At 56.8% G+C, this 26,052-nt stretch overlaps 1 protein-coding gene across 18 annotated transcripts in view; it reads left to right on the forward strand.

The window, feature by feature from the left end:
* Positions 1 to 227: 227 nt before the first annotated feature.
* Positions 228 to 26,052, forward strand: part of RAP1GAP (RAP1 GTPase activating protein) — a 63,374-nt gene continuing 37,549 nt past the window's right edge. For 8 of the 18 annotated variants that reach the window (XR_013999386.1, XR_013999387.1, XR_013999388.1 and 5 more), the window contains exons 1-2: positions 14,919 to 14,999; positions 16,953 to 16,988. Coding sequence is in view for 5 of the 18 variants with exons in the window: in XM_081145051.1 (XP_081001177.1) it covers positions 14,956 to 14,999; positions 16,953 to 16,988 (80 nt within the window). In the remaining 13 variants the exon portion in view is untranslated. Of the gene's footprint in view, positions 329 to 14,876; positions 15,000 to 16,952; positions 16,989 to 26,052 lie in introns of those variants that run through there. The other 10 variants (XR_013999383.1, XM_081145052.1, XM_081145054.1 and 7 more) reach the window with 5 other exon arrangements.

The following is a 26,052-nucleotide window of genomic DNA, read 5'->3' on the forward strand; positions in this document are numbered from 1 at the left end:
CCTTGCCCCCCTGGTTCTCAGTTTCCCCACCTGTAAGATGGGGGCCCAGCGCGGCCGCCCCGGGACCTGTTGTGCGAGGCGGCGGCTGGCGGGAGGGGGCGGGCGGCGGGGTCCGGGCGCCGCCGCTCCCGCGCCCGCGGCTCGGGCTCCGCAGTGAGGGGGGAGCGCGGGGAGGGGGGGAGCGCGGGGAGGGAGCGCTCGGCGGTCACGTGACGCCCCCTCCCCGAACTGCGGCGGCGGCGGCGAGCGCGGAGCCGCGTCTGAGCAGAGCTGCAGCGGCGGCCGCGGGCACCGGAGCGCGAGCCCAGGACCCCGGCCCAGCCCGCGGGTGAGTCCGCCCGCCCGGGGCGCGGCGCCGGATCGGGGAGGCGCGGAGGTGCTGCGGCAGCCAAGACCCCGCGCCGCGGCTGGGGGCGGGCGGGACCCGGGTCCCCGGGGCGGGCGGTGGGGAGGGTGCGGGCAGCGCTTGGCTTGGCCCCCGCGGGCGGCGGCGAGTGGGGGCCAGGCCTGGGCCGAGCCGGCCAAGCCCCCCGCCCCCGGGGGTGGGGCCAGGCCGGCGGAGGGGGCTCGGGTCCCACCCCCGGCGTGGGTGGGGGTGCCGCCTGCTCCCCTAGGAGGGGGCGCCTTGGGTTCAGAGCAGGGACCGCGGGGAAGGCAGAAGTGGGCGCGCTCCCTGGCCCCTGGGGAGGGGCCGTAGCACCGCCCTGGAGCAGGCGCGCGGGTCGTCCGAGGGCCGACGCGGGGTCCCCAGGTCCAGCGACCCTGAGCTGGGCGCGCGCCGATGCCCTCGCCTCCTCAGACTCCGAGCGTCTCCCCCGCCCGGTGTCCCTGACCCGCCTCGGAGCAGGACGCGCGTCACGCAGTCTGGCGCCCCCTCGTCGCTTCCCGGGCCCCGCAGGATCTGAGGGCTCGGTGGGAATCCACAGGGCGGTCCCCGCGCCCCGCAGGCCTCTGGTGCCCGTCATGGGGCGCCTGGGCTTGGGGAAGACACCCCGTGTGCACGCACCCGCACACTTGCACACTTGCACACACACACACACACACACACTTGCACACACCAGCTCAGGAGGAAAGCGCCCTCCCTCCGCTGTCCTCAGACCTCGACCAGCGCTTGACCTCCAAGTCCTTGGGGTCATACGACAGGCCTGGGCACCCCACTCCTCACACATGGCACGTTGGCATCTGTCTCCCTGCCTCGTTCCAGTCCCTCCCCAAAGTCAGAGGCCAGCAGGAGGGGCTCAGAGAAGCTGGGTCAGGGCACAGCAGCAGAGAAAGGCGGGTGGGAAATGAAGTAGGACTATCAGCTCCTCCCAGAGGGAGCTGGTCGGGGCTCCTGGCCACCCTGCCACAGGACAGTGTTACCTCCGTCCCTGGGGGGTTGAGGGAAGAAACTGGAAGATGGGAGGCAGCCCTGACTTTTCTAGCAAATGAGAAGGAACTCAGTCAAAGGTACCCCTGAAGGGCATCTAGGCCTGGCAGAGCAGCTGAAGGCAGCAGCTGAGTGGGGGAGGTGGTGGTCATTCCACCTGGCCCCAGGGACCCCTCCTTCCCCTCTATCCAGGACCTCGGCCTTGCTCTGAGACCCCTGGCAGATGGAGGCTCTGGGGAAGGGGAGGGAACACCTTAATGGCCTTGGAAAGAATTCCAGGGTAATGATTAATCCTCAGGTGGCATGAGCACCTTCCCCATCCACGGCTGAGGGACTGAGGTCCCCATTGCACAGATAAGGAAACCGAGGCCCGGAGAGGCTAAATGAACTGTCCAAGGTCACAGAGTCGCCTGCTGTCTGATCCATGTAGATCTCCGCCGCCCTGGGGTGGAGGCAAGGTCAGTGATGATGTGGAGTGATCCACAGTGGACCTGCTCTGTGCTGGTTGGGGGTGCATCAGGCTGGAGGTGGAGAAGCTGACTCAGGTTGAGGAGAACCCCTCCACCTTCAGGGTCCAGAACTCAGACCTCCTGCTCTTTTGGAGCCCCGTGCTCGCTTTGCCACCCCTTCTCACAGCCAGGATGGAGTTCCTACCCTGGGACCTTCCCAGCTCACAGCCTTCCTTTGGCAAAGCCCTCCCCTCTTCTCTCTGCCCCAGGATGTCTGCCTGGTAGGGATCTCAGGGGGTCTCTCTCCTGGCTCTAACTACCTAGCCACCCTCAGGGGACAAGAGGATTCTCCCTTTGGCCTCTTGAAATGCAGAGGGTCTCATTTTGGCTTGGGGGGGGGGGGGTCTCTGCTGCTTGGGCCTCAGCCCCTCAGCAGGATCTACACAAGCCTGGGGTTAAGGAGCCCTGAGACCCTGCTCCCCACCTCTCATTGGGCCCTGCCCCCTGCATGGCTGTCATGTTCCCCAGCCTAGAGGCCCTTTGAGGACTCCTGGGGCAGGTCTGTCTTCCACACCACCTGTCTGCCTATAGAGGCCTTTGTCCTGGCTGTCAGAGGCTGCTGAGCAGCCACACATGCTCCACAAACACTGAGACCCATACACAGCCAGACAGGATTCTACTCACAGATACCTCGAGACCCAGACACAGGAACCCACAGGCACACTCAGGCCAGGACCCCCACCTCCAACTCTGAGCAACACTACAAACACCATCCAGATGTGCACACACAGGTTGAAGGTGGTTGTCAGCAAGGAGAGCTTCCTCCAAAGCCCTCGTCTGGCTGATATCTGTTTCCATGATCTCCTCCAGGGTGCACACATGATACATACGCACGTGGGAAGGAGCACAAGGAAGCCCCATGCCCTTAAAAATGAGCATGGCAGATATGCACATGCACCCACCCACGCCCAGGCACCACAGGTGCACACACCCGTGCATTACGTCAGCTTCCTGTGTGTGGGACTTGAACTCATCACCTGGGAGAGGGTGGCAGGGGCGCTTCTGAGCAGCCCCAGCAAAAGCTTACCTTCTTCCCTGTTTTCTGCTTCATGTGAACCCAGCTTGGCTAAGAATACTGGGAAACTGCCTGGTGCTTTCCCCTTACTGGACCCTCCTTCCTCCCCCCCTCCCCACCACACCTATTCCTGCCAGGTTGCCAGAGGAGCCTCTCCCCCCAGGTTCCCCCTTTGCCACCCCTGAAGATGCTGCTCCACAGGCCCCTCCCAAGGCAGAACACTCTCAGCCCAGACTCAAGCAGCCCTGGGGTTTTGTTTCCTTTGCCACTTTTGCCAGGAGGCCTTGCCAAGTCCTGGTTTCTAGGGGCCAGCTGGTGTAAAGGGAGGGGAATCCTCCAAGTTCCCCTCTGCTTACCTCTGCGCCTGGCAGAACCTCTGCTGGCTCGGCCCTGGCCCCATGGCTGGGCCTCTGGCATCGCTGGGGAACAGCTGCTGAGAGGTGCTTCTGTGGGCTCAGATGAGTCTCCAGGGAAGACTGGTGCTAGGTGGGGAGCAGCGAGGGGCTCTGAGCTTTGCCATTCTCACTTGGGCACTTGCCCTAGGCTTGCCAGGCCTGGCCCTGCCTCTTGTTGGCTGTGTGGCCTGGGAAAATCATTTCCTCTCTCTGGGAACCATCTCCAGCTTTGAGAGGCAGCTCAACCTGTTTAGGGAGTAGGAGGTGGGAGGTGGCAGCCCTGTGCTAAGGTGGAAAGGAAGTTTGGCTCTGTTGGGCAGTGTGGGGCACTGCCCTGGCTAAGGACTTCCAGCAGATTGAAAACTCTAGGTCCACACCAGGTCAAGCAGGGGTTGCCAATCTGGGACACCTGGGGTGGCCACCCTGGGTGGGACCTGAAAGCGGGGCTGCAGCTGTGGGTATTTCTATGCCCCCAAATGTGCTCTATTTTTAGGGCTGAAGACTAATACTTGCAGGCAGTGACTCAGGATGAAGGGAGAAGCAGAGGGGTGCTGGTGGGGAGACATCCCAAAACAGGGGTATCCCACTGAGATACGAGCCTTCCCCCCCAGAAGAAAGGAGCCAAACCTATGGTGCTCTTGCTGTGCGCTGCACAGTGGTGGGGACCTCATTTGCACACACTCTCAGTGATATTGAGTGCGTAGGATGTCCTGGGACACAGCGAGTGGCTGGGTGTGGCATCCTTTGGTCCCTGCCACAGCCCAGCGTGGTTTTACTGTGGCCAGGTCTGAGATCAAGAGGAAAGGCTCAGAGGCGAGGCACCCTGCCCGCTCACTGTTACAAAACGCCTGTCAGCGTGGGCCACCTTCCCTTGGGGCTCCTTTTGGAAGAAGACTTGAGTTCAAAGTCAGACTTTGCCACTGTCCAGCTGCACAACTTGGGGCAAGTCACTCCATCTCTCTGAACCTCTGCTTCTTTATCTGTAAAGTGGGGATCACCCACTTCATGCACCTGATGGGGTTGCTCCAAGGGTTAAGAAGATGAACATAGGCAAATACCCAGGGCGATGCCCCCCTCCTCGTGGGCACTTGTGGACTAAGGAGAGAGGGGCTGGGAGTTGTCAGGAATCCAAGTCCAGTCTTTGCTGTGTGACTTTGAACAAGTCACTTGCCCTCTCTGTGCCTCATTTCCTTCTCCATAGAATAGGGATGACGAGCCCTTGTTCGCCCCCCACCTGGGAGTGTTTGTGCAGAGCAGACGTGACGGCTGGGAGCTGCTGTGAAAAGCATAGAGCTGCACTCAGGAGGAAAAGCAAATACCAGAAAAATGTGGAGAAAAAATATTTTTTTAAAAACTTCAAATATTTTGTTACAGCAAGAAAAAAAAAATAAGCCTTTTCTTCAGTGTTTTGGGGACGTGGGCAGTTTTTCCATAACTTCACATTTCCAAGGCAGTTGGCATTGCTATCATCATATGAGATGGGTAGTTTTCCTCCTGAGGAGTCAGTGTCTGGCACATAGTAGGTGATCAGTCAATGGTAATGGTGGCCACAAGTGGAATTGTGAGTTCCATAGTGAAAGGAGCTAAGGTGTTTCTGGAGTCATGATCGGCTGCACTGTGGCGATCAGGACACTGGTTTCACTTCAGTGGAAGGTGTGTGTAGGGTTGAGCTGGGGTCAGTTTATTATGGGCCTTGAATGCCAGGCTGAGGAGTTTGTGTTTCCCTGGAAGCCAGTGGGTAACCCGTTGGAGGGACTAGCTGAGCCTTCTGTGGGCAGGCCTTGAATACTTGGCCAGGCTCACCACCAGGAATGAGGAAATAGCCTGGCACCGTTCTGTGCCCTGCCTCTGCTGGGTCAGTGCTGCTGTTTCCCTGGGTTTCATGCAAGGGAAAGCCTCCAGCATTTTCCATCCCAGGGGCAGGCGAGAAGGCCTGGCACCAACCCATCAGGAAAGGAGGGGGCTGCCGTCTGTGCTGAAATCAGGAGACCCTACCCCACTAGCTGGGTGATCTTGGCCAAGTCACCCGCCTCCAGGGGCCTCCCTTTCCTCTGTGCAATGGGTGGCTGCATTTGTGCCACCTTTGCAGTGTGATGCTAACGAGGCCGAGCTGCAGACCGACCGAGTCATGTCTCTGGGGGGAATCATGCTGTTTCTTACAATTACCTATTGCCCAGGCTCCTCCGAGAATTTGGGGTTGCTGGGATTTGGGGGGACAATGGATAAGGACAGACTCCTTAGACACCAGGGAGGCCATGACCTTCTCAAGGCCACAGGCGCCACATGCCTGTCGCAGCCTGGCTGTTGGAGGCGGTGGAGGGTCCAGCCTTCTGCTCTGCTCCTGACTTGTCTGCCCCAAGTCTGTGAGAGAAAGACATCCCATCCCCAGCTCAGAAGACAGACCTCCCCAAGGCCCCCCTCCTCTGAGTTAGGGCCTTCCAGGTGGGATGAGGTGGCTGATGGAGGGTGACCTTGGCAACAACCCTCTGCTTGAAAGCTCAGTGCCAGAGCCGCTGGGGCAGCCTGGTTCTCCATTCTCATAAGTAGGGTGTGTCATTGACCTGTAAGCGGCTGACGGGACAAGGCCCAGGCTGATGGTGGGCAAGCCTTTCCCAACCTTGGAGGTTCTGAGAGAGGCCATCCACCCTGTCACCAGGCAGCAGGCAGGCCCCCAGACCTCTCTGGCTAGAGAGGTGTGGCCCTCAGTGGTCCTCTGAGAGGCAGGGAGAGCTGGGACCTGCCCCCTGCCCTTGCTCCCACAGGACACTGGGCCTGTCCCGTGTCAGCCAAGGCGAGAACCGACCTGCTAGCTGAGGGATTCCAGGAGTGCTCGGGCAGGGGAGAGCCGATGGAGGCTGGGCGATGGGACGCAGGTGGGAGCGTTAATGGAGTATTTACAGTATGCTGGGCCCTATGCTAAGCACTTTTCACGGATCTATCTCATTTAATTCTCAGAGCAACCTTTATTAGCTGCCCAAGGTCACCCAGCTGGTACGTGGCTGGAGCTGAGATTGAATTAAGGGCTGTCTGACTCCACTTTCAATCCCTTCGTGTGCTGCATGCAGAATTAGATGGGGAGGGGAGGAGAGAGGAATGGGCTGTGGCCTAGGGAATGGGGGGGTGGGGCAGGGGCAGGGGCAGCTCCACCTCTGCGGCTGTCCCCACACCTTCAGGACCTGGCCCTAACCCTCCAGCTCCTCCCTTTTCCCTTCCCCGTGGCCTGCCTCTGGGGCTCTGAGGCCAGGGCTGGGTCGGGGAAAGGGGATGAATGGGGAGGTTTGTTGGGAGCCGTTCCCAGGGACATCCAATCCCACAGATCCTGGCTGCTCCCGGCCCCCTCTGTCTGCTTGAACTCCCAGCTGGGAAACCAAGAAATCCTCAGCATCAGAGCTGGAGAGGAGCCCGTGGAGATCAGCTGGTCCAACCCCCTCGTTTTACAGATAATAATTATTATGATTACACCCGATGGTAGCAATTCATGAAGGGCTCCCACATCTGGGCTGCCTCTATGCGCGCCAGAGCCCTTGGGGCTGGCAGAGCTCATGTGGCAGTTTTTATTCCCTCCCCACTTTGTGACTGAGGAAACTGAGGCTCAGAGAGGCAAAGAGATGGGCCTCGGACACACATCTGGCTTTGGTACTGGGCTCCAAACCCAGCTCTCTCTCCCCGCTGAGCTCATGACACCATCCTGGGCCCCTGAGGCCCAGAGCCCACGAGGTGTGGCTCAGGACTACATCCTGCATTAGGCGCGGGCGGGGGGACTGGTCCTGAGAGGACTGCATGGGAACATGGCAGGTACCAGGTGAAGCTCTGGGACTCCCATGCTGCCGGCCTTTCTCCCTATTGTGGGAACACAGTCCCTTTCTCCATAACAAGGGTGATAGACTGAGGGGCAGATGTGTTCCCTAGAGGCCTCTCCACCTGCTATGCCCATGGGGACCAGGATCCCCAGAAAATCAGACTGAGAAGGCACTTTGGAGGGCCCTCGTTATACAGAGAAGGAAACTGGAGCCCAGAGGCAGAGCTGGGCCAGTGGCAGAGCTGGGCCTAGGACCCGGGTCTCCTGACTCAGGGTGCGGCTGTGCCAGCACGTGCCCAGAAGCAAGAGTAAAGACGGTCTCCATTTATAGTTGCCTCCTCTGTGCCAGGGTGGAGCACATTACACTAATCCTAAGAACAGCCCTATGAGGCAAGTACGATTATTACGTTTACCACCCCCTTTTACAGATGAAGAAACTGAGGCTTTGAGAGGTTATGAAAATGGCCCAAAGTCACAAACCAGGAAGTGACAGAGGCAAGGATTCAAACAACGTCCATCTGACGAATCCCATGCTGATGTCAACCCCTATCTGTATTATGACGGCAATAAAACTGATTTTTTTCTTTCTTTTCATAGCCAATCTAGGACATAATTCATTCCTTGAATGTTTATGGAGCTCCTACTGTGCTGAGGAGACCAGGGGGCCTATCTGGAGCCAGAGGCCAGGGGTTGAGGGTCAGATTAGACAGAAGGTAGAGGGCCTCCAGACACTCCTAAACTCCCTGCCCCCAGCGAGGATGGCTGCCCACCCCACTCTGTCCCCAACCCAGCCATAGACTGTGTTTGCAACCTGTGTCTCTGCCCCTCACGGTTGCCCGCAGTGTATGTTGTAGCCCGAGTTACACTTGGAAATATGGGCTTGTGGATTTTGAACACCCCAAAGAAGACCCTACTGGCAACAGCATTGGCAACCAGCCCCATCAGGCCCTTCCTGGGCACCAGGCACGGTGCTCGGTCCTCTCCCCACTTACGTCACCTCGTTAGCACTGTCCATCACTCTGTGAGCTGAGGGCTAGTGTGTTTCCATTTTCCAGGGTGGGAACTGAGCTCAGAGTCACACAGCTCAAGACTGAGCCGGAACCCGGCTCTGTCCAGATCTCATGCCCGTTTCCTTACCGGTGGCTCACCCAGCCATGCTCTCTGTGCCCAGGCTGTGGTTACGCATTTAGAATCCTTGTTCGCGGAAGGCAGGGCTTCTGCCAGGCAACAAGTATTGAGCGAGCACCTACCCTGTGCCTTGGGGAAGTGCTTCGTAAGGCTAAAGCTTGTGAAGGTGAGGAGATAGGGGCTCCTCTGTGAGGGACGTGGGGCCCCATGCAACCAGCCCACCCAAGCCCTGAGGAAGAGGCTCCCAGGCCTCCAGTGGTGCCAGGGCGGGGCAGTGTGTGCTGTTCCAAGGGCTTTCTTCTTGGCAGGAGCATCCCCGAGAGTGACTCAGAGCAGAGTTAAGACCTCAGAGGGTCTTTGCAGCCACTTCTACTGTCATGTAGCCCCGCAGGGCCTCAGTTTCCTGGTCTGAACCGGGGGTGAGAACACCTAATTCATGAGGATTGAACCAATGAGAGCGCTTGACGCAGGGCCTGGGAACTAGGAGCTTCTCTTACTGAGCCAGGGTGCATGTGTGATGGGGCTGAGGTCTTGAGGTATCAGAAAAGCCGGATCTGCTCTGTCGCAAGCCTGTGTCCCCGTCAGTCACGGCTCACATGTTGCATGATCTGCCTCGCGGGGCTGTTGTTGGGATCACAGAGGTCCCAGGGCGCATAGGTGCGGCTCGGGGATCTGCACACGGAGCCAACGGGTCCCAGGGGAGAGTGGGGGCGGGAAGCGGCGCTCAGGTGCGCCGCTGTGCCCCGGGAGAGGCGCGGGAGAAGGGAGGGGGCAGGCTTTGGGGGCCGCCTCCGCACGAGGGGAGGAGTGAGAAGTACAGGGGGTGGGGAGCGCACGGCCAGGGTCGCGGGGCGCTGCCTCCCGGCGCCCTCCAGGTCCCCACCCTCCTCAGAAGAGACGCCCGGGGCGCTGTCCCTGGTCCTGGAGCGCGCCGCCGCTTGCCCTGCAGTTCCGCTGATGGCCATTGGAGGGCGCCCGGGACCGCGGCGGACTCCGGAGCCGGTTCAGAACACGTTTTTTAGAGCATTCACTTTCCTGTGATGGCCTACCTACACACCTGATTTCAAAAAGCAAACGATATCCTGCCCTAAGAGAAGCAAAAGCCCTCTACTTCCATAGATAAATTAGCATAATCACACCCCAAGACCTAGTGAAGTATCTAAGTACTTTGCACCCGTATGTGTATATATGTATATAAAGCAGAGTTAGTCTAGGATGGGATAAATGGGCTTTTCACCCACATGAAAATCTGGGGGCATATTTGATGCATGGAAAGTCTTCCTTGGGTGAGATTCTTCCTGGCATAATTTTCCTAGCCCCCACTCAATGAATGACAGTGGTGACCCCAGTAATTGCCAAGGACAAAAACCATCCTCCTGTATTTTCCTAATGCCTTCTAGGGGACAGTGACACCCCCGTTGAGAATGACCGCCACAGTGAGGGGCCTTGGCCAGGTGAAGAGGGGCTCACAGAATCCTGAGTGGCTGAATGGGAAGGTGGCAGCTTAAGGAATTTTCAGGGCATCCCATCCCCCATATTGCAGATGGACCAACAGAGGCCCAAAGTGGGAAGAGATTGTGCTAGGAAACACAAGTGACAAGCAGAGCAGGGGCCCCAACCCAGGTCTCCTGCTCCCTGGTCCAAGGATCAGTAAGCCTAGTTGCACTGGGTGGAGCTCTGGGCATCAAGCAGTCTCCTAGCTCAGCCTAGCTGCCCCTGAAAATGGGCAGGGAGGGCCATGCCCTTAGCAGAGGGGTAGGAGAAAGAGCCTGTCTGGATTCCAGCCTACAGTGTGTGAGAAGGGCCTTGGCTTCCCCTCTCATTGGGGGTGAGCAATTGCACAACCCTCGACCCCCAAAGAGCTATCCTGTCTCTACTTCTTCCCAATAGTTCGCTGGGCACTCTGTGTGTGCATGTGTGTGTGTATGTGTGTGTGATGTATGTGTGTGCACGTGTGTCTGTATATTGTGTGTGAACATAATGTGATCTAAAGGCATGTGGACCTTTGACTTCTATGCATGAATCTGTTGTCATTGGTGTGTGTTCACATGTGTGTACAAATCCAGCCACAGTAGGTGAGCACACACTGATTTGGGAACCTGTGGGTGTGAACCTGATCTGACTCTTGCATGTGTATGTGCATGTGGGTTTGCACTGTAGGGACTGATGTTCATGGGAGCTGATCTGACCTCTGTAGACATGAGTCAGATGCATTTGGTCTGATCTGATCTCTACAGGCATGAGGTAGATGTCTGTGCACAGTACAAGGGCAGGCGATGTGCATGTGCGAGCTGGTGAAGTTCCTGTGCAGGCGTGCATGCACCAGACTTTATCTGTCTTGTTTATCCTTTATTGTTAGCGCCTGAACAGTGTCGGGTGTACAATAGATGCTCAGGGTGTGTTTGTGGAATGATTGAAGGAAGGAAGACATGCCTTATGTGTATCTGGGTTTCCAAAAGGGCTTTGCTCTCAGGGACCTTCGAGGCACATCCTTAGGGATGTTGGCCTGAGTGGAGGCATTTATTCTGGCCATTTCGTCCAGGCCAGATTGTCCTGATCCCTGAAGGGGACACTGAGTAGGCAGGTGTCTCAGGAACCCACTGAATGGGGTAGGAGCCTTAGAGCCAGGACAAGGGATGGCTGGGTTGGTAACCTCACTGGACAACTGCTGGGGGAAATGCTGCGAGCCAAGCCACACCCACTCCTCCCTCCCTTCCCAGGGCCTGGAGACCCCCCTCAGGCTCCCCCCCCACCCCCCCAGAGCTCGGGATTTGCAGCACCTTTTAATTGGGTAGGTGTGGCTTGGCTAGAAAGGACACAGGCTAAGGATAATGATATTTCTATAATGGATAGTGGATAACGGAATTCTCCGAAGGCAAATGCATTTTTCCATTATTTTGTCGCTAACCCAGCAAGGTGAGAGTGGGTGTTTAACAGATGAGCAAACTGCCATCCAGGGAGGAAAACTGATTCATGCAGAGCCACACGGGAGGCTGCTGGCCGGGCAGGAAACCCAGGTCCGCCCTGTCTCCTGCCCAGGAGGCCCCAGACAGTTATCCTGAATGGGAATGACTGGGGCAGGAGGTTGCTGGGGCCCCTGACAGGACTTGACCCCACCAGCCCCACCTGGAGCCCAGGCCTGAGAACTTCCCAGGGGTCTGCCCCTTGCTTACGTTTCCCTGCTGTGCATTGGGAAGTGGAAGCTGGAGGCAGGTGGGCAGAACTCCCAGAGCTTGACCCAGGGTGAGCTTGGAAAGGGAGCTCTGCAGCACTCTACCCCTGCACCCTTCCCTCCTCCTTCACACAGTCTGGCACCTGTTTGAACAACTCAGGTGCAAACCTAGGAGGTCCCGAAGAGGAAGCTGCCTTCCAGAAGGAGGGCCTGGCCCCTGGAGGGCAGCCTGGCTCTGGTTTCTCGGCCAGAGGCTGGAGGGAAAGGAAGAAAGGAAGAAAGGAAGCTCTATCCCGCCCCAAAAATGGCAGTGACTTCCCAGTGCCAGGGGGCAAGCACGCACTCTGTGCTGACTTGAGAGTAGTAAGTTCCTGGTCACAGTGGACCAGTGGAGGCTGGATTTCTAGGGGGCATTAAATAATGTGTTTGAGGTCACACATCTGGGAAGTGTCGGAGCCTGGTGCACTGCCTGTGTGTGTGTGTCTGTCTTGTAGGTTGTTCCATATGTCCACACACATAGATCTGCCCCATTCCAACAGCTGTGTGGTATTGCATGGTATAAGTGGACCTTCATTTATTTGTCTGGCCATTAGTTTGTTTTGGAACTCTTACTGAAACCTTTGCTCACTCCACAAAAATCATAATTTCATGTAGTTTAGCCCAATTCAAAGGATGCTGGAGCGAGTGTTTTATTTAACAGACACAAGCTACTCAAGTACTATTCCCAGTGCTTCCTAAGTATTAACTTAGAGTTAATCCTTGGCAAAACCCTTTGAAGTAGGTACTGTTATTGTCATCATCAACCCCATTTTGCAGATGAAGAAACTGAGGCACAGGAAGATTAAGGGATTTGCTAACAAGTAGGAGAGCTGGGATTTGAATGGGGGTGGGGGTGAGGGTGAGAATTTCACAATGATAAAGACATAAGCTTGTGCCTTTCTGTCCCTTGTCCTTGGCCATTCATCTTCAGGCTCACATGCCATGAGGTAGAGGCTAAATTCTTGGAAGTGGCCTTGCAGGTTGAGAAGGTGCATTTCAATTATGCTGCTGCCCGAGGGACCAGGAGCTGGGCTGAGTGTCCGCTGCTTTCCTGGCTAAGGGAACGTGACCTCCACCCCCACCCCACCCCCGGCTCTCGCCAGCGAGGCAGCTGCAGCTGGTCAGAACCCAAGAGGCGGGAGCCCACACTGGGCTCTTTGTCTTCGGTGGGAACCTTGTGGCCCCCCGGCCCTTCTCAAGGGCCCACTGTCCCAACACCAGCAGGGCCTCCCCAGGGCCAGGCCCGGCTGGGAAACTTGGCACATTGGAGGCCCCTTGGCCACCCTGCCAAGTGGACACGCAGAGCCCACTTAGGAATCATTCCTACTGAAAAGACAGGCTGGCGAGACTGAGGGCCATGTCCTAGGGGGTACAGCGGCCTGGATGTGGCTGGAGTCCTGGGTCCCAGCCCTGGCACTGTGCACTGCCCCCCCCCCCCCCAGTCCAGGCCTAGCTTCTGGTCCTTCCCTCTCCCCAGCTCTCTGGCCCCCATTCCCTGCTGCCACCACTCAGGAAGGAAAGACTTCCTCCCTTCTCAGGCCAACCTCAGTGCCCCTCGGAGCCATATTGGGCTTCCCTGTGAGGAGTGGGCTTCCCTCACTGCCCTGGGTTGGTCCCTCCACCCAGGAACTGCCCTGGCTCCAGAGCACCCTGCCAAGAGGGAGCCAGACCCTCCTCTGAGAACCAAACCCAGGGGGTAGTTCTAAGGGCGAAGAAATCACCCCTGCCCTGCTGGGAGTCCGAACTCTGCAAGGGGCACTGGAGGGCTCCTCTGCCCACCACAGTGTGTAGAGAGGAGAAGGGGTCCAGGGTGGGGGCAGAGAGGAGGCTGGTGGTGGACCCCCAAGAGAGAAGTGATTGCTGTGATCCAGGGTCTTCCTGCGAAATGGGGAGACTGCTGCACCACCTCCACCTGCCTGGGTGAGGCAAACTGTGGAACCCTGTACCCAGACCAGTCATTTCCCAGGGGAACATGGTGCTAACTGAGCTCTCAGGCAGAACAGTTCCTGAAAGGCTTCTGAAGAATCCCTGTCACCCTATCATTGTGCCCCTGGTCGTCCTTCCTTCCTTGTCCCACCACTGCATCTGTTCCCTGCAGTCCTTTTAAACAGAAAACCGCATAGAAAACCTCCAGGCTCTGGTGGCTTCCCTGGGTGCAGGGGGTTGGGGAATAATCCCTCCTTCTTTTGGGAGCAAAGTGGGCATTCTGGAAGGGGTAAGTAGTCCTGGGGGCAGGGCCAGTGTCCCCTGTCATCTGACACTTTTTTTTAATCCTCACCTGAGGATATTTTTTCCATCGATTTTTCAGAGATCACAGAAGGGGGAGAGAGAGAGAGAGAGAAAAACATCGATGTGAGAGAGACACATTGATTGGTTGCCTCCCACACGTGGCTGACCCAGGCCTGGTATCGAGCCTGCAACCAAGGTACGTGCCCTTGGCAGGAATCGAACTCCGGACCGTTCAGTCCGCTGGCTGATGCTCTAACCACTGAGACAAGCCGGCCAGGGCATCTGACGCATTTTTATTTGGGGCAGAAGAGGCAGCTTCCTGTGGGGTGGGCTGAACTGTGAGCTCTGGGTGAGTTTGGGTGGAAGAGGCTCTCAGAGTGTTTGTTGAGTGAATGCGTGACGGGCTGTAGGACTGAGAGCCCTGTACTGCTGAGTGAGGGAGCCTAGGCCAGATGAATTTTCAAGAAGAGGGTGGGGCATCTCCATTCCTGCGCCTTTGGATCTCCCTCACCCAGGGAGAGGGGGTGAGAGTGAGCAAGAGAAGGGCTTTTGGAGACTCCATTCCTTCTTTTTCTTCCCCTTCAAGTTTTTACATATTCTTTTAAAATATATGTATATTATTTCCTTTTTACTGATTTATTCGGGGGACACTGGTCCATTCCTCCTCTCGCTCACTTACTTGCCTGAGCAGAGCTTCTAACCTAGTGTGGGGCTCGTAGCTGGTATTTATTAAGCATCTACCGTGTGCCAAGCCTGGGCCAGCACTCTGCATGTAGTAACTCACCCCATTTCCACAAAGGCGAGGGGAGGGGATTAGTCCCATTTTACAGATGAGAAATTTGAGGTACCTACAGGAGGGCACGGACCTGCCCACATTGCGACCGTTTGACCCTGGATTCCCAGTTCTTGGTCCCACCTGCTTGCTGTGAGCTCTCCCTTCGTGGTGCCTGGTGACGGGGACAGATCCACCCACAGCTCCAGGGGGGATGGAAGAGGGTGCCACCCACAGAAGAGGGTCTGCAGCCCGCTGCGCCCCTGGTCGGGGGGTGGAGGGTCGGCTCGCCCTGCCCCCCTCCCGCCGCCCCCGAGGTCCCAGCTGGGAAAGTCCGGCGAGGCTCCGGCCGGCCCGAGGGCGGCGCGAACAAGCGGCCCTTTCTGCGCGGCCGCCCCCGCGGGGGCGCGGACAATCCCGGGGCTTGTGGCCGGGGCGGGGCGGCCCGAGTTGCCAAGGTGACCGGGGCGCGGGGAAGTCGGCTCGGCTCGGCCGCGGCCAGAGGGGCAGGGCGGCGGCGGCGGCACCATGAGCTGCCGGAAGCGCAGCTTCACCTTCGGGGCCTACGGCGGGTAGGTGCGCCGGGCGAGGAGCCCGCGGGCGGGGGTGCGCGCGGGGCTGTGTGTGCGCGCGGGGGTGCGCGCGCGGGGTGTGTGTGTGTGCGCGCGCGGGTGCGCGGGCGCGCGTGCTCGGGGTGGGGTCGGGTGGTTGTGTACCTAGCTGGGAATTTGTCCTTGTGCCCACCCCACCCCTGGGCACTTGGGCTGCCCCCGTATCGTGCCCCCCGGCCTCTCAGGGACCCCCTCCTCCCAGGGCTGTTGGCTGCCTGGGCCTGGAGACCTGGGTGCAGGTCATCAGAGTGGTGGCTGGTACATCTTGGGGTCACTATCCTTCTTGACCTCAAGTGCCCACCTCAGGAATGTAGAGGCATGCTGGGGGATTCTTGCCTTAGGCCAGGGGTGGGGGACCTTGTTTCTGCTAAGAGCCATTTGGATATTTAAAACATCGTTCCTGGGCCATACAAAATTATCAACTTAAAAATGAGCTATGAAAAAAGCTCCTAGATTTATTGAATTTCGAGTGCCGTCTGCGGTTGCCTTGGCGGGGCCAGAGGAAATGATTTCGCAGGCCGGTTGTACCGCCTGCGGGCCGGGTGTTACCCACCCCTGCCTTAGGCAGAGATTTGGTAAATGGGGAGGAAGACTGGAGCCAGAGCCCCTTCCCGGGCTGAACGGTAGTCGCATAACCTCCAACAGGCCCTGCCTGCCTGCAGTCAGTGGGACACACACCTTTAGGGTGTGAAACAGTTGGGACTCACGCATGTAACGCTACTGGTGCAGACTAGGTGCTCTTCAAGCTGTGGGGAGAGTGTCCAGCGTGCCTACCCTCTCGGGATTTCCAGCCTCCAAGGGGACCCCCCAGAGGGGCTGGGTGGGCTGCCTTCCCTGTCCCAGGCCCTGCTAAGCCCATCAGGTGAAGAGAGGCGCCTGGGTTGAGCCCTGAGGTTCCTGGTCAGCTGACATGCAGCCCAGTGAGTGGGGCTGGGTTCTGTTGTGTGACCTTGGGCAAGTCCTGGCTTCTTTGACCTCACTGTCCTGGCCTGTAGAGTCCACGTTAGCTGATCCCTGGGAGACCCCAGCCCTGTCCCCCCAGATGGTGCCCCCTAGCTGGCAGAGTCTGGTTTGGGGCCCCTTTGCTATTCTCTTCTGGGCTCTGGGCAGGAGGCAAGAATTGTTTGTTGTCCCAACAGTTACTGAGCCCTTTGGCCCCCAGCTAGGCAGTGGGGTGGAGCCCTCTCCAGCCCTCCCAAGCCCAAGGTGCCCTCAGAGCTGGGTAGGAGAAGAATCTGGGAGGGGGCATTGTCCACACATTCTCTCTGAAGCAGGACCTGGAGGGATTAGGGGAGATAAAACCTGGGGGTGGCCCCGAACTCTGGGGGCTTGAGGACTTACCCTGGCTCTGCTTTGGGGGCAGGGTGTGTGTGTTGGGGGTGGAGTAGGAGAGGAAGCCCCTGTGGACCTCCTGCTCCCAGATTTCCTGGCTTTTGTCCCCTGGTGGCTATGTGTGAGCTCCAACTCCCAGACCAAGCAGACTGCTGTGGAAGTGTGTGTGGGGGGGGTCCCTCCTAAACACCCACATCTTTAATCCTGTCTGGAAACACTTTAAGCTGGCCTCAGCCACACCCCACATCCTTGCTCTGACCCCAAATTCTGTGGTCACTGTCCCACTCCACCTGTTCCAAGACCTCCCACGCTGACCCCCACCCTTCTCCCACCCCATAGCCTGGTCCCAGGCCCCTGCTCCCTACCCCCATGTCCCTAGTCCTGCCTCTTTTCCTTTCTCCTTTACAATACCTTCCCATGTCCCTCATCTGACTTTAGGGCTCCTGCAGCCTATGAGGGATGGTGACAGTGCATCCAGCACCTCTTTCAGGCTCAGGGTGGGGGGGTTGGCCTGATGTGCTGGGCAAGGCTGGGTAAGAAAGGGCTGTCCCCTCACCTGTTGCCCCTCTTGCTGTGTTTCAGGGTGGACAAGTCCTTCACCCCCCACCGGAGTGTGTGGTAAGTACTGGGGCCCAGCCCTTGGGACACTCAAACCATTACCACCCCTATAAAGCCATACCAGACTCCACCAACCCTCCAATGACCCTCTCCAGGCCAGGGGGTGGGCAGACCCTCTACCAGCTCTGTCCCCAGATAGTCTCCCCCCACGGTTCCTTCTAGGCTCTCTGCCTTGGAGGCAGACAAATCAGGTCACATGTCAGTGCTGCCACTGCTGTGTGGCCTTCAGCAACCCACTAACCTCTCTGAGACTCAGTGTTCCCATCTGTGAAATGTAGATTGAATGCCTATTTAACAGAGTGTAAGGTGTAAAAACAAAACGGGGCTTGGCATGTTGTAGGCCCTCACTGAAGGGGTTCCTTCCTTCACTTCTCTATTCCTTCCCACCTCATGGTGGCTCCCAGCTGGGCTGGGGGTGCCCTTAGGCTTTTCGCTGACCCCCAATCCTCCAGTTCCCCTCCATACGTAGCCTTCAGAACCCCCTCGTCCAGCCCATTTCCTAAGCGTGAGGCTGCCCTATCTGTGGAGGAGGACAGGAGGCGGCTGTGCCTGCAGCTTCCCCAACACCGAGAGCGGTGGGTGGAGGTGCAGCCTCACCTCGGGATTCACAGCACCCCCGGGGCTCCAGCAGGCAGGCGCCTCCCGGCTTCCCTGGCACCAGCACCACATGGGCCCAGCTGGCTGCTCCTGCTGCCACTTCAACCCCAGCAGGAGAGCCCCCAAGGGCTCTGGCTCCTGCTTTCTGCTCCTGCTGAGGGCTTCCTGGGGTCCCCAGGCACCGCAGTGCCCCCCAGCTGCTGGATGACTCCCACCTGGCACTGTTGCCTCCAGGAAGCCAGGGTGAGAGGCATGTGGGATACCCAGGCTGAGCTCCAGGGTCTGCTCGTTTATTTTCCTTTGAGGCTCTCTGTAACCTGGGGCCAGTGACACTCCCTCTCTGGGCTTAGGTCATGCTGCTTTGCCGTCAGCTTGAGCCTCTCCTCTGCGTACAATGGGGTGCTAAGCCCAGAGCTGAGGTGGGGTGAGGGTAGACAGAGATGGAGGTGAGGAAGATGCCATCCTTTCCTTCAAGGAGCTCAGTAACACTGTCCCCACAACTGCCATTTGTCAAGCACCTGCTGTGCGCCAGGTACGGTTAGGTGCTTGAGCTACATCATCGCACAGAATCTCTACCACATCCCCGAGTTGGGGACCATTACCCCTAATTCCAGATGGAAACCATGATGCAGAGAGGGAAGGGACTTCGCCAAGTTCACACAGCTAGTCAGTGCCAGAGCTAGGATTTAAACCTTGGCTGTTCAGACTCTGCATAGCCCAGAGTCTCACCCACTGTGTCCCAGGGCCTCCAGGCACAGGGCGGGTCTGAGTGAAGGATGCACTTGAGGGAAAACTTGAAGATGGAAGGGTGACCCAGAAAGCCCTCTCTAGGGAGCCCCGGAAGAAGAGTCAGCGATGAGGGCCCAGGACTGATAGTAACTAACCTGCTCTGTGATGTTGGGCAAGTCCCTTTTCCTCTCTGGGCCTCAGCGGACACCTATGAAGCGGGATTCCTAAAGCAGCAGGACTTGCCCATTTCCCACAATGCCTTGCCCCGAGCCCTCCTTGGAGGAGCTGCTGTCCAAGGTGCTAACCCCTAGGCCCTCCCTTCCCTCCCTCCCACCCCCACATATGGAAGCCAATTACTTAGCCCCCCGGCCTGTGCCTGGTATATAATTAGTGTAAAATGGGAGCCATTTTGACTATTAATTATGATTTCTTGGCATTCAAGGCCTGCCTCTACCTCCTTTTCCAGTCTGGGGCTCACTTCTCCCTTCTCTGCATTTCTGATAAATGAGATATGGCCCCTTTGAGCACCACCTCCATGCTTTTGCTCACATCGCGCCCTCCCCTTGATATGCCCTCTCTTTCCATTCCCACAAGCCTTCACCATGCCTCTGTCCCACCCGTGTCACCGTTTGTTGGGTGTTTTCTTTCCTGACCCCACACCCCACCTTTCTCTCCCTAGAACACCTCCCCTGCTCCCTATCATGCCTGCAGAGCATACACGAGTGCTCTTTCCTGGGGTAGTGGGAGCCGCATGGCTTTTGGAGTCTGACAGGCATGGATTTGAATCTGCCTCTGCCACATACTAGTGGTGTGACCTTGGGCAGGTCACTTTCCTTCTCTGAGCCACTTGATGTTCAGTAAGTATTTGTTAAATTGGATCTTTCTGTGAGCTGACCTCAGTTGAGTTGAACGTGTCCATATTGCACTGCAGTGTGGGGCAGGCTCTAAGGTCCTTGAAAGCAGGGGTGGCTTGAGTCACTTTTGACTTAGGCCCACTTTCCAGCACTAGTCCCATAAAAGCCGGGCTGTACTCCTCTGATCTCTCTGTCCTCTACATGATCTTGCAAAGCTACCCAAACCCAGTAAAATGCTTAATGAATATTTGTGCAATTGAATTGAATGTGTCCAGTAAGCTGGGAGGGCTTCCTGAAGGTGGTGTAGTATTTCCCACTCCTTTAAAGAAAGGATTGAGAGTTTGGGGCTTGGGTGATGGAAGCAGTGAGGGCTGGTAGAGGCCAGATGTGATCATAACTGGATTCCCCACCCCCAGCACCTCACCAGCAGGTTATTTGCAGTGGAGGGACTCGGAATAAGTGTGCAGATGTCAGAGGGATGAGGCCTAAGGCCCAATGTGAGAATTAGGAGCCAGTGGGACAGTGGGTGACTCTGGTTCTGCAGCCCTAATGGGGCTGAACATTTTTTTCTTGAATTTATTGGGGTGACATTGGTTAATAAGGGGGCTGGACATTTAAGGTGGATTCAAATGGTGGGGAGAGGAAGGAGCGATGCCAGGGTGGGGGAATGGCTCAGTGCAGTTGTGCAGGGAAGGGGGGTCCTGTAAATACCCTGGGAAGAGGAGAGTCAACTTTGACCTTGAAGCTGGGAACCTGAGAGGAAGAGGCCAGACCCAGCAAGGATTGAGCTCCAATCACATGCCAGGCATTTTACTACTGTCGTCTCATTAAGTTGTGATGACAGTCCTGCAAGTTGGCCTTAGTGTCCCCATTCTAGAGGCCAAAAACCAAGACTGAGAATGGTGCTCTGGCCCAAAATCACAGAGCTGATGAGGGCTGGATGTGAACCCAGATTTTTCTCTTGCCAAGAAGGAACCTTGGCCAGAGCTGAGGAAGCCACAGAAATGAGGAAAGTCCTGGGTAAGGGGTAAGGGAGGAGGAGAGTGAGATGACCCTGAATACCCCCAGAACAGTGGTCATTACCCAGCCCCGGGTGTCCCGCTGGGAGGGCCCACCTGGCGACTGAGATATCTCCCTTGGCAGTGGTGGTACCCATTGTTTCCATGTATGAAGCATTTCCTGAGTCCCAGGCCCTGGGCTGAGCACTTCATCTGAATTCTTTTATTCCATCCTTAAACAGCGGTAAAAAGTAGAGACTATTGCCATCTATCTCCCCCATCTTACAGATGAGAAAACAGAGGTTCTAGGGAGGGACGTGTCTGGCCCAGCGACACACAGCCCATGAGTGGTGACCCAATACTGGCAGGGCGGTCAGCCTGAGCTCATACCTTTAACCCTTGCTCTCCTGGATGCTGCCTGTGATGAGTGGGGGGCTTGGGTGGGCACCCCCTGTCCTCAGGTGGCTTCTCTCTGTAATCACTGAGCCAGAGGCCCTTGGGATATGTGTGCCACTGCAGGAAGCATGAGGTTGGCCTCATTAGTGGCTCTGAAATGCCAGGCAGGCATAGCCTGCTGGGCCTCATCTATTATGCATCTGGTGGGCAGGCCCCTGGCGGGTACCTGGCAGAGCACAGGATGAGGGAGCTAGCAGCTGCTTCCTGAGCCCGCACCTGCCACCATACCTCTGGGCAGGGATCCCCCAAGGTGAATGCCAAGGCAGCTCCTGCCTCATCCCCTTGGCCCAGCTGGGGTGAGGGGGTCCTATTGGGGTGGTCCCACTAGATGCTGGTCCCCACCTCATTAGCCTGCCTGTTCCAGCAGCTACTTCTAAGAGAGTCTGGGACCTGGATTGAGCTGGGGGTCACTTGGGACTAGGGTGGGCAGAGGCAGCTGAAATAGAATCTTAAGTGCATGACCTCCTGCCCGCACAGCACCTCTGAGTGACAGAGTCATGGTCATTAATTCATCATTCACTCATTCATTCAACCACAAGTAATTACTGAGCACCTGCTGCATTCCAGGCACAGTTCTGGGGACTGCAGATTCAGTGGAAACTGAGGCAGGCCCAGGCCCAAGCTTCAGAGAGCTTAGTTGGGCCAGTACTTCACGTCTTAGGACCTCAATTTCTTCATCTACAAAATGGAGAGTAGGGAAGATGGTCTAGAAATAGGCAAGAAAGCAAACACACTAACAAGAGCCAATCCTTACCTAGAGCTTACTGGGTGCTGGGCTGTGTCCCAGAGCACTTCATATATTGGTGGACTTAATCCTCATAACCACTTCATGAGGCAGGTACCGTTATTACCTGTGGTTTAGGGCTGAGGAAACTGAGGCGTAGAGGGTTAAGTAACCTGTTTAAGGTCTCTTGGCAAGGCTGAGATTTGAACCTAAGCAACTAGGCTCCAGTTTGCACATTGCCCCAAGCTATAGGGATGGAGGGTGACAGAGGAAGTCACAGAAGGCCTTTTTTGAGGAGGTAGCATTGGAACCAAAACCTGAGGAAAGAGAGGAGCTGGCTGTGGGAAGAATTAGCAGGGGCAAGAGGGCAGTCCTGACAGAGGGGCACAGCAGTTGCAAAGGCCCTGGGGCAGGAACAAGCTTAGTTTGTTCTGGGAACAGGGAGGAGGCCAGTGTGGCTGGAGGAATGTATTTGAGGGTGGGTTTGGAGAGAGGAGAAGGGCCAGATTGATCAGGGTCTTGCAGGCAGAGTAGAAGTTTGGTTATAATGTCATGCAGAATCACTGAATCTTAGACTCCTGGCTTTGTAAAATCTTAAAATAAGAGAATTTGGGGCCTCCTAGAAGCTTTGGAGATGGAGGAGACCTTTGAGGTACCCTTTTATGGCTTCCCACTTAGCAAGGAACCCCTCCTTTGGCTCATGACCCCTTTGAGTATTGGAAGAAGGCTTTGGGGGTGTCCTGAGAAATATGCACCTTTATTTTCAGAGGTTTCATGGACCTCTTGAAACTCACATCCCTGGTTGAGACCATCATGACCTCTTAGCAGCTCCTTGACTAGCCCTTTCTTGCTTAAAAGTAGCCCATTCCATTGCTGGGCAGGCAGCTCAGATGGATATCAACAAGGTTCTTCCTTTCTTGGAACCAGCTGCCTGAGCCTAGATGCACCCCCTGGGTCTCCCATCCCCTCCCCAGTGGCTCCTCAGTGAGGTAAGGATGGGGATTATGTAGTATCTCCCCACTTCCGCACTTTCTGGTCTAAACAGTCCCTGCTCCCAGCCCGCCCTCCTTTCCAACCTCTATTCAACTCGGCTCTTGCAGGCCTAAAGCCCCTTTATTTGTCCTCTGTCTTCCTACGGGGCCAGGAGATACCCTTTTGGGGGAGGCCCCATCCTTGGTTGGGGGACTCCTGGGAGAGACCCAAGACCAGAGAGACCCCCTCTTCCAGGAAAACGCCCCTCTAGCTAAGGAGACAAGAGAGGATCCCCTCCAGATAGGTTTCGTTCCTGGGACTGCCACTGTTTTCCTGTGTGACCTTGGGAAGGGAGTCCCCACCTCTGAGCAGTTTCCCCAGGCCCACCCTTGGCACAGTGAAGAGGCGGAGATGGTCCTTCAGGTCTCTTGCAGCTCGAAGGCTCCCAGCCTGGTGGCCCTGCTTGCCTCTGCATCCCGGCGATGCTCAGGCTCGGGTCCCTTTGATCGGGTGGTACATAGAAAAGTCTGGGTTCTGTTTCCAGGTAGGCCTGAGTTCAAATACCAACTGCAATTTTTTGGACTTTCTGTCAGTCCAGTGCCATGTACAGTGTAGGCCACCTTCTTGGGGTCTTGGTCTCTTCACCTGTAGAATGAGGACAGTAAAAGCACCAGTATCGTAGATTGTCATGGGGATGAAATGAGGTCATTTGTGCCAAGGTCTAAAACCAGGGTCTGGCACAGAGCGATGCCAGCGAACACAGTTATTGCCGTATTGTATTACGTGCTGGGCCCTGTACAGGGGGTGGAACTACTCAGAGTGTGGACTGTGCCCTCTGGAAGCTCACCACCTGCTGGAGGTGAGACCTGCTTACATGTGAGCCTGCTTTCTGGCCTTGGGCACTGACCTTGACACTGGCCCAGAGAACCGGCTCTGCAGCCAGGCAGGCTTGCGCTGAGTCCTGCCTGGGTGACCTTGGGCAGTACGTCCCTGGCTGGGTGGTGGTGGTTTCTGCCTTTGCACAGCGGGGGGTATTAGTAGTCCCCACCCCAGGGAGAGGGAGAGGAGCCAGGAGGTACTTTTAAAGGGCTGGCCTAGCATAACAGTGTGGCTGTTTCAGACCACGTGCTGCAGGAGGGAAGAAACATTTTGGGCCCAGGTGATCTGGAGAAACATTGTTTTCTGAGGCTCATTTTCCTGCCTATAAAAATGGGAAGATTGGCTACAAAACAATGTCAGGGTGGGAAGGAGCTGGCTGTGGGGAGGGTGGTCCAGGCAGAGGGCAGAGTTAAGTGTAAAGGCCTTGAGGCAGGAATAAGATTATTTTCTCCCACCCCAGTTCTGGGACATTCCACATCATCTCTTGGCAGCTGGTGGAAGGTGGCTGAGCAGGCAGGGAGGTCAGAGGCCCACCTTCTCTTGGATCCCATGAGGCAGGTCTGGGGTGGGCACTGTGGTCAGGCATGCAAGACCAGGCGTGGGCTGGGCCTCGGGTGAGATGGGATGTGCAGGTAGAAGGCAGGGCTTCTGAGCTGGTGGGGGTGGAGCCCACTTCAGGGCATAGGCAGGGGGCCAGCCTGGCACCCACCTGGCTGACCCCACTTCCCAGAAGCATTCTGAGGTCTGGTACAGAGACCCTGGGCCTGACTGTTTTTGGAGGAGCTTAGCGAAAAGGGGTGAGGGGTGAGGGAGCTTCTGCCTGCTTTCTCTCACCCCAGCCAGCCTGGGCATCGGCCACAGAGTGTAGCAGCCTTTCCCAGACCTGGCCCTCAGGGCCAGAGGTACTTGAGATGACCCCCTACACATGCGCGTGCTCTCTCTTTCTCTCTGTCACACACACACACACACACACACACACACACTTTCCCTACTCACACTCATGGACCTGATTCTTGACCAGACAGCTTCCTCACGAACATAGGGTTATGTACACACACAGCAGACCAGACCATGACTGGGCATCGCTGTGTGCCAGGCCCCCTAACAGACCCGGTCCTTATCCGAGGAAGCTCCATTTCCGGTGGGAGAGCCTTCTAGTGATCTAATAATCACGCTAGGACATGTGCAAACCAAACTGATAAATGTGTGATGGCCTGACACAGGCTTTGGGAAAGCTGGTTGGGGTGGGGGCAGCCTGACCCAATCTGGGGAGGGGGCTCCAGGAAGACTGGCTAAGAGTGTAGCACGCGAGGTGTGATGGGGAGGCCAGGGCAGAGTGTGACAGGTAGAGGGTGCACAGGAGGTGGGGCGGACACGCAGGGCCCCGTGGGCCACGTGAGGCAGTTGTCTCCATCCTGAGTGCAGTGGGAAGCCACTAGTGGCTCTTAGGCGGGTAGATGACGTGGTAGATAATACATGCTCATGTACAAACCCACGCATGCCCCAGACACGAGCACTTTCTCTGCCACCCACATTTTACGTTCCTGCTAGACCTGCCATCCACATCCTCACGCACAGTCACGCACCCGCTCTCACCACTAGGCAGAGCTGCAGAAATCCCCGAGCTGGCTGCCCCACCTGCTTGCCGGCTCCGTGGGGCAGGGCCCTCCGTTCCATCCAGGTGTGACCTTTGTCCACTCCACATTTGCACAGGCATGCACGTGCCCCATGCGCACACATGCAGATGGGAACATCCCCCCACCCCCTGCACGTGGAAGGTGGCTTCTAGCTCAGGGAGCACTTTCCGGTGCATTATCTCATCAAATTCCCCCAACAACCCTGCAGAGAAGATCATCAACACCTTTTACAGCTGAGGAAACTGAGCCCAGAGAGGTGACACGGCTTGCCTCAGGCCACAGCTAGAGGAGGGATTTGAACTTAGATCCATCTGATTTCTAGATCTGTTCACTGGCCCATCGGACTCAGGGCTCTTCATCTTTCCAGGCTCTCACTGAGAAGGTGGCAGGTGACCTTTGATGCCCAATTGTTCCAGAAACAGGTTGATCAACATGGAAAGTTATTTAGAGTCCCAGCTCGTGCCCACCTGCCTAGTGACCCTGTGGCCTTGGGGGGGAGCGCCAGGAGTGGGGCTGGGCACCTGACAGCCTGCCAGCCTGGGGCAGCTCAGGGCATGGAGCTGAAGCTAGGAGCAGAGCCCACATTTGCATTTGTAAATGAGGCAGACAGCCCTGGCCCAGCATATGCTAACCTCAGCTGGCCTCGCTCCCAGGATGTGACAGCTGAGGTCCCAGGGCACAGCCCTGTGCCCAGTGCCCAGGCTGCTTCTCTTCCCTGACCCTCAGAGCAGGTTGCCTAATGCCTAATGGAGAGCTTTCGAGTCAGCCAGACGGGCTGTAGCCCAGCTCTGTCGCTGCTGGCTGGGGGACTGTGGCCATGGTGTTTGACCTCCCTCAGTGTCAGCGTCTCCTCTTTGGAACAAGGAGTCAAGCGTATCTCCTTCTCGAGATGACCGAAAAAGGTAAAGGAGTCAGGTACTCAGATAGCTGACTGTATAGTAAATGTTCACTTTGAAGAAATCTTTTGTTTTTTTCTGATTACAAAAATAATAAGTGCTCATTGTAAAAATTCAAACAACACAGACAAATATATCCCATAGAAGGTAGAGGCTCCTCGTGGTCCTGCTTCCCAGGGGTAGGCCATGTGAACTTTTACATGTAAAGTTAAATTTTTGCAAGTAAGGTTTTTGTTGTGCAGCTTGCTTTTTTCATTATGCCTTGAGCATTATGCCTCCAAACCCTTTTTCCGCCCAGACGAGAGACCTTCTTTGCCATCAC

This window comes from Miniopterus schreibersii (genome assembly GCF_964146895.1).
Source record: "Miniopterus schreibersii genome assembly, chromosome: 8".
Classification (NCBI taxonomy): Eukaryota; Metazoa; Chordata; class Mammalia; order Chiroptera; family Miniopteridae; genus Miniopterus; species Miniopterus schreibersii.